The sequence below is a fragment of the Mobula birostris genome, chromosome 29 (assembly GCF_030028105.1).
Source record: "Mobula birostris isolate sMobBir1 chromosome 29, sMobBir1.hap1, whole genome shotgun sequence".
Taxonomy (NCBI): Eukaryota; Metazoa; Chordata; class Chondrichthyes; order Myliobatiformes; family Myliobatidae; genus Mobula; species Mobula birostris.
Window position 1 is genome coordinate 34,163,283 of NC_092398.1, and position 12,805 is coordinate 34,176,087.

Below are 12,805 nucleotides of genomic sequence, written 5' to 3' on the forward strand. Positions count from 1 at the left end.
TAATGTTGCAGCTCTATAAAACCCTATAATAGAACTGACACACTTGGAGTATTGTGTTCAGTTCTGGGCATCTCATTATAGGAATGGGAAAGCTTTAGAGAGGGTGCAGAGGAGGCTTACTAGATTAGACAGTATGTCTCTCCTGAGGATAGGTCGAGTGATCTACGGCTTTTCTCTTTGGAGCGACAGAGGATAAGAGGCGATTTGATAGAGATGTACAAGATGATAAGAGGCACAGATCGAGTGGACAGTCAGAGAAATTTTTGCCAGAGCAGAAAAGGCTAACATAAGGTGATTGGAGGAAAATGTCAGAGGTCAAATTTTTACACAGCGAGCGTAATGCCCTGACAGGGGTGGAGACAGAGGGACATCTCTAAGAGACTTTCAGATAAACAGAGGGCTATGGGGGGGGGGGGGGGGAGAGCAGGGTTAGACTGATCTTCACAGAGGTTAAAAGGTTGGCACAGCGTCCTGCACTCTGCCATAACCTGAGTCTTCATGACTCAGCTCTTGGGGACATGTGGGCTGACACAGTGAGGGAGAGGCACTCCACCTGGGTAGGCCCATAGCCCTGTGGCAGCCAAATCAGCAGCATGATGCTGAATCAAAGGTCGTTTGAGGGTGGGGTGATATCTGGTCACTCCGAGCGATTTCAGGAGAATGCTGCTCAGTGTAGAACACTGCCCCACACGCGGGGGCGGGGGGGGAGGGGGGTAATATCCGGCCCCTTCTCCCTTCTCCGAGCAATTCTGGGAGAATGCAGCTCAGCGTAGAAGGTTGAGTCAAGGGAGGGTGGGCTTATCACGCTGCTCCGAGCATTTCTGGGAGAATGCAGCTCGGTGTAGAACGCTGCGTCAAGGAATTGGCGGAGGGGGTGGGGGTGAAGAGAGATATCCGGCCCCTCTGAGCGATTCCAGGAGAAGGTAGCTGCATCGGGAGAGATCAGAGGGGCCCGGTTTCCCTTCCCGCACTCACTGACTGGCAGAGTGAGGAAACACTGCCCCACAGTGGCCGTCATCCCTCAGTGCAGCAATAATCCAGGAAACCCACAAATCTCTCAGCACGTAACCGCGCACATCCCAGACCTACTCCCGTGACTCCCACCGGCGGCTCCACAGGAACCACCACCGAGCAAGAACGGAATTATCGGCAAACTTCAGCCACACCAGCTTCCCTACAGAGGTCACACGAGGCCACAAGATCGCAAGAGGCTGTAGAAGGTGGCAAAACGCCCCGCACCATTACGGACATCGTCAAGGGGGCATCCATCATTAAGGAGCCCCATCACCCAGCTCATGCCTTGCCATCACGGAGGAGCTACAGGAGCCTGTAGATTTACACTCTACGATTCAGAAACAGTTTCATCCCCTCTGCCATCAGATTTCTGAATGGTTCATGAACACATCTGCCTGTTTGAAATTTAAAGTAATATTTTATGTCTTGTCCTGCAGTGCTGCCCCTACACTCAACATCCCTCAATACACAGTCCCGTTAAATGTCTTCTGCACACATTTATAGTGGGGGCGCCCACAGCTTTTGCACAGTACCGTATTGGCAATGTGGAGCAGGGAGTGAGTTGGTAAATCTGGCAGGAGCAAAGGATGTTGGAGACGGCGAGGATGGATTGCCACGGGAGGGATGTGGAACAGGCGGCAGAGAAGGAGTGCAGGGGACAGGGGGACAGGGGATGTAAACACACCCAGCCCTGAGGCACCAGGCAAGGTCACTTGATTCCAAACAATTGGATTATTTGCTCCCTTCCCCTTTTTCCAACCATGATTCCACTCTCCCTGGCCCCTTCCCACTCTCAGTCCACAATGGAGACCCGTATCAGAATCAGGATCATCATCACTCACGTATGTCATGAAATTTGTGGGGTTTTTTTGCAGCATCCCAGTGCAAGACATAAAATGATGACAGTACTGTGTAAAAGGCTTCGGTACCCGAGCTATACATAGGTCACAATAAACCTGAGTCTTTAAGTGAGAGATGTGCCGCACTGTACAGAGCTGGCTGCAGTGACAGGACCAGAACACACTGAACGCAGGGGGAGCTTGGCATCTGTGGAGGGGAATAAATAGCCGAGATCGGAGTCCCAGCCCAAAACGGCAACTGTTCATTCCCCTCCCTGGATGCTTTCTGACCCACTGAGCTCCTCCAGCATTTTGTGTGCGTTGCTCTGGATTTCCAGCATCTGCGATCTCGTGCTTAAAGTTGAAAGGAGAGGCACTTTTTTCGGTGTGCAGGACAAGATTTTCTTTTCACAGAGTGCTGGGTGCCAGGGGTGGAGGAGGAAACTGATATGAACACAAAAGGACAAAAAAAGATTAATTTGGCATAAGTCCGTAAGAAACAAGAGCCAAATCAGGTCACTCAGTCTAATTTGGAGCAATATATACAGTTTTGGTCACCTACCTACAGGAAAGCTGTAAATAAGGTTGAAAGAGTTACAGAGAAAATTTACAAGGGTATTGCCAGGACTGGAGGATCTGAGTTAAAAGGAAAGATTGAATGGACTAGGACTTTATTCCTTGAAACGTATTAGCTTGAGGGGAGATTTGATGGCAGTATAAGAATGTTGGGTATAGATAGGGCAAATGCAAACAGGCTTTCCCCTTTGAGGTTGGGTAGGACTACAACGAGAGGGCATGGGTTAAGGGTGAAAGGTGAAAGGCTCAAGGGGAAACTTCTCCCCACAGAGGGTTGCAAGGTGTAGGGACTGATCTTCCAGCACAACTGGTGTATGCGGGCTTGATTTCAACGTTTAGGAGAAGTTGGGACAGGTACACGGGGATGGCCGGGGCATGGACGGCTACGGTCCCGGTACAGGTCGATGCGAGTAGGCTGTCTGAAGGGGAACGCGAGGGTCAGCTTCTTCACTCAGAGTGGTGAGAGTGTGGAATGAGCTGCCAGCTAGAGTGGTGGATGCAAGCTCGATTTCAACATTTAAGAGGGAGGGGTAGCAAGGGCTATGGTCCCAGTGCAGGTCAATGAGACGAGGCAGTTTCGGCATTGACAAGATGGGCCAAAGGGCCTGTTTCTGTGCTGTACTTTCCTATGACTCTATTCAGCCCATCGAGTCTGCTCCGTCATTCCATCGTGACTGATTTACTATCCCTCTCAACCCCATTCTCCTGCCTTCTCCCCGTAACCTCTGACTAATCAAGAATCTATCAGCCTCCACTTTAAAACTTACCCACGTTCAGCAGAGACAACATGGAACCTCTGCCATTCTCAGTGTGCGGTTTGAAGGCGCTTTCGCCAAAACCAACGCTCTGGTCAAACCATACTTGAGCAGTTTTAGGCCTCATATCTGGGAAAGGATGTGCTGGCTTTGGAGAGGGTCCAGAACAGGTTCAGGAGAATGATCCCAGCAGTGAAAGGGTTAATGTATGAGGAGCATTTGGTGGCTCCAGGTCTGTCCTCGCTGGAATTTAGTAGAATTGTGAGGGGAGGGGGGAGATGAAAGAGGGAATTTCATTGAAACCTATCAAATACTGAAAGAGTGGATGTGGAGAGGATGTTTCCTATGGCAGGGGATTCCAAGATCAGAGTACACTGCCTCAGAATAGAGGGACAGCCTTTTAGAACAGAGATGAGTTGGCATTTCTTTAGCCAGAGGATGGTGAATCTGTGGAATTCATTGCCACAGACGGTTGTGGAGGGCGAGTCATTGAGTATATCTAAAGCGGAGGTTGACAGGTTCTTGATTAGTAAGCATGTCAAAGGTCACAGGGAGAATGGGGTTGAGAAGGATAGTAAATCATGCCATGATGATTCGATGGGCCGAGTGGCCTAATTCTGCTCCCATGTCCTACAGTGCATAAACAGGTTGGTCAGAGCAGGGTCACATGGAAAGGTTGGAGAGGCCAGGCAACAGAGAGAGAGAACTGGAACAAAACACAGAACGCGAGGGGTTTGGAAAAGGGTGGGTGTGGACAGGATGTTCTGTTGGGCTTTAGGATAGCTTGGGGGTGTCACGGTTTAAAGACAAGGGCCACACCAGTGAGGGGGAACCTTGTTCCCCAGCAGCCACTGGAATTGGAGTGTGGATGCTTTCAGAGACAGGATCGTAGCGAGCATGGGAGTGAACAGTTACTGGGGCGAGGGGGGGGGGTTGGGGTGTCTTACAATCACATCAGGCATGCCTTTATCGAACTATAGAACAGGTTGGAGGGGCTGTGTGGCCTTCTCCTGTCCCTATTTACAGGCCAATTCTCCCCAGTACTGGGCTCCTGCCACACACCATCCTTCTCCCTCCTATGTCCTGTGTTTACCCAGCCCTCCCTTCCACCTGTCTTTCAAGTTGCCCTGCATTAGGCAGGGGAGATTCCTCCTGAATTCTCCACTTGTCTCTGTAGGACAACATTAAACCGACAGCCCGAGGTCTCCCACACCCAAAAAATACCTGGACACCCGCCCCCTCTAACAAGCACTCCCTGTGGACTGCACAATCCGCAGCAAGGAGCCCTAACCCCACCGAGCACCCTCACCCGCTCTCAGCGATTCAGGGACAGGCAGTATCTGCCCCTCCACTCTCTTCTCGTTCCAACCATCAGCGAGGAGGTACAGGAGCCTGAAGACCCACCTTCAGTGATTCAGGAACAGTTCCTTCCCCTCCGCCATCGGACTTCTGAACGGGCCAGAAACCCACGAACATGACCTCACTAACTTCGCTCTCTTATGCGCAACTTCTTTTGTTTTAGTAACTTTCAGTATTTTTTACAATGTACTGCTGCCACAAAACAACAAATCTTCAGGACAAATGTGAGTGATCTTATTGTACACCAGCAGACATCACACTGCAGAGCAGAGGAAGTCACCGACACCCCCTGACATTGAAAAGGTCTGTGCGGGACATAGCCCAGAGTGGAGAAACAGCTCGTCCTAAGTCCCAGCAGCTGTTAGAACCAGCGCAACACAGGGTTCGTTCACACTGCAGGCGGGATCCGGAGATGAAGGGAGCAGCTATGGGAAGAAGTCAAGTCACCTCGGACTATACTTGCTGGAATTCAGAAGAATAAGAGTGGATCTTAATGAAACAAAAAATTCTGAAAGGGGTGAATAACCTGGAGGCAGGGAAGTTGTTTTCACTGGTGAGCAAGGCTGACTTTTAATATCACTGACACACAGTGTGGAACAGGCCCTCTGGCCCTTCCAGCCATGCTGCCCAGCATTCCCCAATTCAATCGGAGCCTAATCACAGGACAATTTACAGTGACCAATTCACCTACCAACTGGTACGTCTTTGGACTGTGGGAGGAAACCAGAGCACCCAGAGGAAACCCACATGGTCACGTGGAGAACAACCAACTCCAGCTCCCAGCTGCCACACGTGGCTTAGTTACTAAGCCCAGTGGAAATTGTTTCTACTGACAGGAGAAGGGGCAGCAGCGGGTTACTGGCATCTTAAAGCCAGTCTCTTCGGAAAGATGGGCCTCGTCGCCTCAACCACGGGTAGGAAAACCGATCTCAAACCTCCGCTGCCTTACTGCTGTACCCACTCATGGGGAGGGCTTCAGGAGTAAACCCCTGAGGGAAAAAACCCAGAGCTGGAGTCCCAAAGGCAGTCCTTCGTAGAGTTCAACGCTGACTGGCAACTCCTGCGACACCTCTGGTGCCAAACCGTATCGGTCTCTGCTGTTCCTTTGGATTCATCAGCTGGGTAGAGGGGGGAGCCGGCTGTACGGGCAGCAGCTTGCTCTCCATATCGTGCTGCCCAGGCCCACACATCACGTAGACAGCTAGGAGACATCGACCTTGACCAGGGGAGGGGTCACAAGTGAATCGGTGGAACTTCCTGCCCAGAGGTGACCTCATTAAATAGATTTACAACACAGTTCGATGGATGACTGCACAGCAGGGGAATTCAGGGTCCTGGGGAAAACGTGGGTAGGTGGAACAGTCAGTGATGATCGTACTGAAGAGCAGAGCAGACTCAATGGGTCAGATGGCTGGTACCTGCTTCTGTGTCTCATAGCAGCCATCCTTAGAACTGATGCAGACCCCAGGGGTTTCAGGATCTTCATCAGTGAGATGGTGGCATAGAGCAGATCCCCCCCCCCCAACCCCACTGGGCCTTCGCAGAACTCATGGAGGGTCCCTCACACTGAGATAGGTGGTGGGAGGTCACTCATCCACTGGGTGGTAGCGCAGGTTAGGCAGAGGATTCTCCACGGTGGTGGCCTGCAGGGTGAGGGGACACACGCCCCGGGGACAGTGGGAAGCGGGAGCTCGGGTCAATCCCGGGCTGGCTGCGGCCTGCCACAGCTCCCGGGGGACACACAGCCCTCCCCTCAGCCAAGGGGAGGGGAAACCAGCGGCTCAGAGAGTGACAAATGAACCAGGGACTAAAGTAGAGGATTGGGTAAAAGCTGCAAAGGATTATAAACTCAGCCCGCTCTGTCACGGGCAACAGCCTTCCCACCATCCAGTAAATCTTCAAAAGGAGAAACCGGCACTCATCACCGCTAATGTTCCACACTCGTACACGCCCTGCTCTCCTCTCATTGCCACCATCAGGGAGTTGGTGCAGGATCCTGAAGAGAGAGACTCACAATTCAGCAACAGCTTCTTCCCCTCAGACATCAGATTTCTGAACGATCCAGGAACACTGCCTCACACTTCTGCTCTTTTTGCACTAACTTTTTAAAAATATTTCTTATTGTAGGTCACAGCAATTTTTTTTGTGTTCTGCACTATGTTGCTGCCACAAAACAACAAATTCCACAGTGTGTCGGTGGTACTATACACTCCGCTCCGGGTGTCGGCCCCCGGCCTCTGCCGTGCACTGGGGGCTGTTTGGCCACACGAGCAGAGACTGAGGTGATGGCAGAGGGCAGCGTAGGAGCGGAGGGTGGAAGGAGTGAATCTGCGGCAGTTGGCGGTGTTGTCGGTTCAGCAGGCTCCGACTAGGGTGGGCGCACTCAGCACAAACTCACCGACCGCCCGGAAGAGACAGGCTCCGTCCTCCTTCATCCGTTTGATGACGAAGCCTTTCTTCTCGCTCAAGGCCTTCTCGAACCAGTGCTCCTGCTGCGGACACACACATGGGTCAGCAAGAGGGCCAGGCCCACTGATCGTTACCGTCCCTTCACTCCCCTCCCTCCCATCACAGACACACATGGGTCAGAGGGCCAGGCCCACTGATCGTTACCGTCCCTTCACTCCCCTCCCTCCCATCACAGACACACACGGGTCAGAGGGTCAGGGCCCACTGATCATTACCGTCCCTTCACTCCCCTCCCTCCCATCACAGACATACACGGGTCACAGGGCCAGGCCCACTGATCGTTACCGTCCCTTCACTCCTCTCCCTCCCATCACAGACACACATGGGTCAGAGGGCCAGGCCCACTGATTGTTACCGTCCCTTCACTCCCCTCCCTCCCATCACAGACACACATGGGTCAGAGGGCCAGGCCCACTGATCGTTACCGTCCCTTCACTCCCCTCCCTCCCATCACAGACACACACGGGTCAGAGGGTCAGGGCCCACTGATCATTACCGTCCCTTCACTCCCCTCCCTCCCATCACAGACACACACGGGTCACAGGGCCAGGCCCACTGATCGTTACCGTCCCTTCACTCCTCTCCCTCCCATCACAGACACACACGGGTCAGAGGGCCAGGCCCACTGATTGTTACCACCCCTTCCACCCTTCGCAGACGCACACAGGGCAGTGGGGTGGGTGAGGATTGATTGCTCAGTCCCACCTCTGCACACCTCCCTGACCCGCTCAGTACCACCGTTCTGGGACCTCCCACCTCCCCCATATTCCCAGAGGCTCGGGGGGCAGGGGGCAGTACTTTCTGTTTTATATATAAAGTTTATTCAAATTATTACAATATCACAGTGATATACAAGATCTCAGTAAACACATTATTTGCAGTTTCAAAAATTACAGTTATCACCATCTTCAACATCCTGAGCCACCGTTCCTGAAAATCCCCCGCTGGACCCGTGGGACACAGCGTGCCCCTTCTCCAGACACGACCGCCCGAACGGCCAGCTTGGCAAGGCCCCTGGAGCAAGCTGATCTCCCAAACACCCACCCTGTACTGATCAGGAGCGTGGGGATGAGGGGCACTAAGAACTAGGAGCAGCCCCTTCAGATTCTCAAAAAAAAGGGGGCAGCAGCCTCTCGCACTCCAGTTACACATGGGATATGGACTCCTCCCGGCCGCCGAAAGCACAGTTAGTTGGCCAGTCAATCACCCAACTGAAAGATCTTTGTTGTGTCTGCGAGGACCTTCCACCCCAGGCCCACAGTGTACAGGTGTAATGTTCAATCAGGTTCATGGGACTGGCAAGTGAGACAGGAAATGCATCGACTTTGAATGGGTATATTAATAATTTATTTACAAACAGTAACAATTCAACCAAACATTCATGTTCCCCAAGTTACAGACAGCACAAGGCTTTCAACATACTTCGCTAAAAGGAAGCACAGAGCACACCTCCCAATGGTCATGTCTTCAACAAAGGCAGCAGAGAGCAAGACCCTTCTACGTGCTATTCTTTATACCCAGGATATTTGAAACTGGACACCAGACAGCTATCCAATGAGAAAAGCAGCTGCATCTCCTAAACCAACCAATCACAATGGAAGCGGCTTTCGACAATCAGAATAAGGCACACCCCCACAGGACAACAGGGGAGAATGCTTTGTAAAGAGACCTTCATCGTGGACCTTGCTAGTCAGCCGCCCCTGTGTGTAAGATTGCGTGTCTATATGCTCAAGCTTTTCAATCCGCTGTAAGTCATCCCTACAATCACCAGGATCCTTTTCCACAGTGAATACTGAAGCAAAGTATTTGTTAAGTATCTCTGCTATCTCCAGGAGTTCCATACACACTTTTCCACTGTCACACTTGATTGGTTCTATTCTCTCGCGTCTTATCCTCTTGCTTTTCACATACTTGTAGAATGCCTTGGGGTTTTCTTTAATTCTGCTCTCCAAGGCCTTCTCATGGCCCCTTCTGGTTCTCCTAATTTCTTTCTTAAGCTTCTTCCTGCTAGTCTTATAATCTTCTAGATCTCTATCATTACCTAGTTTTTTAAACCTTTCGTAAGCTTTTCTTTTCTTGACTAGATTTTCAACAGCCTTTGTACACCATGGTTCCTGCACTCTACCATCCTTTCCGTCTCATTGGAATGTACCTATAAGAATGCAACACAAATATTCCCTGAACATCCGCCACATTTCTGCGGTACATTTCCTTGAGAACATCTGCTTCCAAGTTTCTGCCTGATAGCCTCATATTTCCCCTTACTCCAATTAAATGCTTTCCTAACTTGTCTGTTCCTATCCTTCTCCAATGCTATGGTAAAGGAGACAGAACTGGAGACACTAGCTCCAAATTGCTCTCCCACTGAGAGACCTGACACCTGACCAGGTTCATTTCCCAATACCAGATCAAGTACAGCCTCTCCCCTTGTTGGCTTATTTACATATTGTGTCAGGAAACCTTCCTGAACACACCTAACAAATTCCACCTCATCTAAACCCCTTGCTCTAGGGAGATGCCAATCAATCTCTCACAATCACAACCCTGTCATTATTGCATCGTTCCAGAATCTGTCTCCTTTTGTCCCTGTTACTATTGGGTGGTCTATAAATAACACCCAGTAAAATTATTGACCCCTTCCTGTTTCTAACTTCCACCCACAGAGACTCAGTAGACAATCCCTCCATGACTACCTCTGATGTGACAAAGGACTTTGAAGAAGATAGAGAAGTGGATATGGCTTTTAGTGAGGCATTTGATAAGGTTTCGCATGGTAGGCTAATTCAGTAGGTATGGCATTCAGAGAAACTTGTCTGTGTGGATTCAGAATGTCCTTGCCCGTAGAAGGCAGAGGGTGGTTGTGGGTGGTTGTAGATGGAGTATATTCTGCCTGGAGATCACAGACCACTGATGGTCCACAGGGATCTGCTCAGGGACCCCGCTCTTTCTGATTTTCATAAATGACCTGGATGAGGAAGCGAGGAAGTGGGTGGGTGGGTGGGTTAGTAAGTCTGCAGATGACACTAAGGTTGGTGGCATCATGGACAGTGTGGAAGGTTGACGTAGATTACAACGGGACATTGACAGGATGCAGAGCTGGGCTGAGGTGGCAGATGAGTTCAACCCAGAAAAGTGTGAAGTGATTCGAATTTGGAGGCAGAAATTCAGGGTTAATGACAGGATTCTTAGCAGTGCAGGGGAACAGGGAGGTCTTGGGGTCCACTATCGAGATCATCTTCAAAGGTGATTCTGGACCCTCACCACCCAGACATCCCCTCTTCTCAATCTCTCATTGGAGAGGAGACACAGGAGCCTAAAGGCACACACGGTTGATTCAGGAACAGCTTCTTCCCCTCTGCCATCAGACTTCTGAACGACTACTGTCTTGGATACTATGGGGGGGGGGGGTTGTACCCAAGATAAAGCTGACTAATTTTACAACTTTCTGTAGCTTCTCTTAGTCCTGTGCACTAGTCTTACCTACTTTGCTCTCTTTCTGCACTAATGTTTTAAAAATATTTCTTATTGTAACTTAGTGATTTTTAAGTCTTGTACTGAGCTGCTGCCAGAATACAACTAGCTTCATGACATGTTGGTGACAACAAACCTGAGTGTGAATGCTGCACTCTGGGCCTCGGGCCGGCAGCTGATCCACACTGTTCAACCACAGGAACGGACAGAAGCGGGAAACAGGCAGGGGTGAGATGCATCATGAAATAGACTTATATAAGCTGGGACGACATAGCGAGCACCAGAACAGGCCCTTTTGGCTCACTGTGCTGTGCCAAACCAGCTAAAAGGCAAATCACATAAACCCCAAAAACTAATCCCTCCTACAATGTCAATATCCCTCCATCTTCCTCACATTGAGAATCAGAATCAGGTTCATTATCACCGGCATGTGTCATGAAATTTGTTAAATTGGCAGCAGTGGGACAATGTAATACATGATAATATGAAAAGAAAAATTAATAAATCTATTACAGCAAGTATAAATTAAAATAGTGCAAGAGAAATAATATTTTTTTAAAAAATGAGGTAGTGTTCATAGGTTCAATGTCCACTTGAGAATCGGATGGCTTCAGGCTCCTGTACTTCAGTAACAGTGAGAGGAGGGCATGTCCTGGGGGATGGGGTCCTCAATAATGGACTTGCCTTTCTAAGGGACCGATCATTGAAGATGTCTTGGACACTATGGGGGTAATATCCAAGTTGGAGCTGACTAATTTTACAACTTTCTGTAGCTTTTTTCAGTCCTGCGCAGTAGCCCCCGCACCAGACAGTGACGCAGCCCGTCAGAATGCTCTCCACAGTACATCTACAGAAGTTTTCAAGTGTCTTAGGTGACAAACCAAATCTCTTCAAACTCCTAATGAAATATAGCCGCCCTCTGCCCCCTCTATAGTTGCAGTGATATGTTGGGACCATGTTAGATCCACAGAGATCTTGAAACTGCTCAGTCTCCTCTTCTGATCCCTCTGTGAGGATTGGTTCACGTTCCCTCGTCTTACCCTTCCTGAAGTCCACAATCAGCTCTTTTGTCTTACTGACGTTGAGTGCCAGGTTGTTGCTGTGACACCACTCCACTAGTCGGTATATCTCACTCCTGTATGCTCTCTCGTCTCCATCTGAGATTCTGCCAACACTGGTGCACCATCAGCAGATTTATAGATGGTGCTTGAGCTGTCACCACACAGTCATGGGGCATAGAGAGAGTAGAGCAGCGGGCTAAGCACACACCCGAGGTGTGCCAGTGTCGATCACCAGCGAGGAGGGGATGTTATCACCAATCCACACAGTCTGTGGTCTTCCAGTTAGGAAGCTGAGGATCCAATTGCAGAGGGGGGTACAGAGGCCCAGGGTCTGTAGCTGATGGATCAGGACTGTGGGAATGATGGTGTTAAACGCTGAGCTATAGTCAATGAACAACATTCTGCCACCAGTGTTTGCACCTGGATCTGCTCCGGCCTATGGTCAGGCCACACTTAGATCCCCTCCAGTTCGCCTACCAGCCCCGACTAGGAGCTGAGGATGCCATCGTCTACCTGCTGAACCGTGTCTATGCCCACCTGGACAAGCCAGCGAGCACTGTGAGGGTCATGTTTTTTTGACTTCTCCAGTGCGTTCAACACCATCCGCCCTGCTCTGCTGGGGGAGAAGCTGACAGCGATGCAGGTGGATGCTTCCCTGGTGTCATGGATTCTTGATTTTCTGACTGGCAGACCACAGTACGTGTGCTTGCAACACTGTGTGTCCGACAGAGTGATCAGCAGCACTGGGGCTCCACAGGGGACTGTCTTGTCTCCCTTTCTCTTCACCATTTACACCTTGGACTTCAACTACTGCACAGAGTCTTGTCATCTTCAGAAGTTTTCTGATGACTCTGCCATAGTTGGATGCATCAGCAAGGGAGATGAGGCTGAGTACAGGGCTACTGCAGGAAACTTTGTCACATGGTGTGAGCAGAATTATCTGCAGCTTAATGTGAAAAAGACTAAGGAGCTGGTGGTAGACCTGAGGAGAGCTAAGGTACTGGTGACCCCTGTTTCCATCCAGGGGGCGTCAGTGTGGACATAGTGGATTACAAATACCTGGGGATACGAATTGACAATAAACTGGACTGGTCAAAGAACACTGATGCTGTCTACAAGAAGGGTCAGAGCCGTCTCTATTTCCTGAGGAGACTGAGGTCCTTTAACATCTGCCCGACGATGCTGAGGATGTTCTATGAGTCTGTGGTGGCCAGTGCTATCATGTTTGCTGTTGTGTGCTGGGGCAGCAGGCTGAGGGTAG

The 12,805-nt window shown here is 50.4% G+C and overlaps 1 protein-coding gene across 4 annotated transcripts in view; it reads right to left on the bottom strand.

Moving 5' to 3' along the window:
* Positions 1–12,805, bottom strand: part of otud5a (OTU deubiquitinase 5a) — a 40,411-nt gene that overhangs the window by 20,277 nt on the left and 7,329 nt on the right. For 3 of the 4 annotated variants that reach the window (XM_072246747.1, XM_072246746.1, XM_072246744.1), the window contains exon 2: positions 6,942–7,035. In XM_072246747.1, coding sequence (XP_072102848.1) covers positions 6,942–7,035 — 94 coding nt within the window. The remainder of the gene's footprint in view (positions 1–6,941; positions 7,036–12,805) is intronic. The other variant, XM_072246745.1, reaches the window with a different exon arrangement.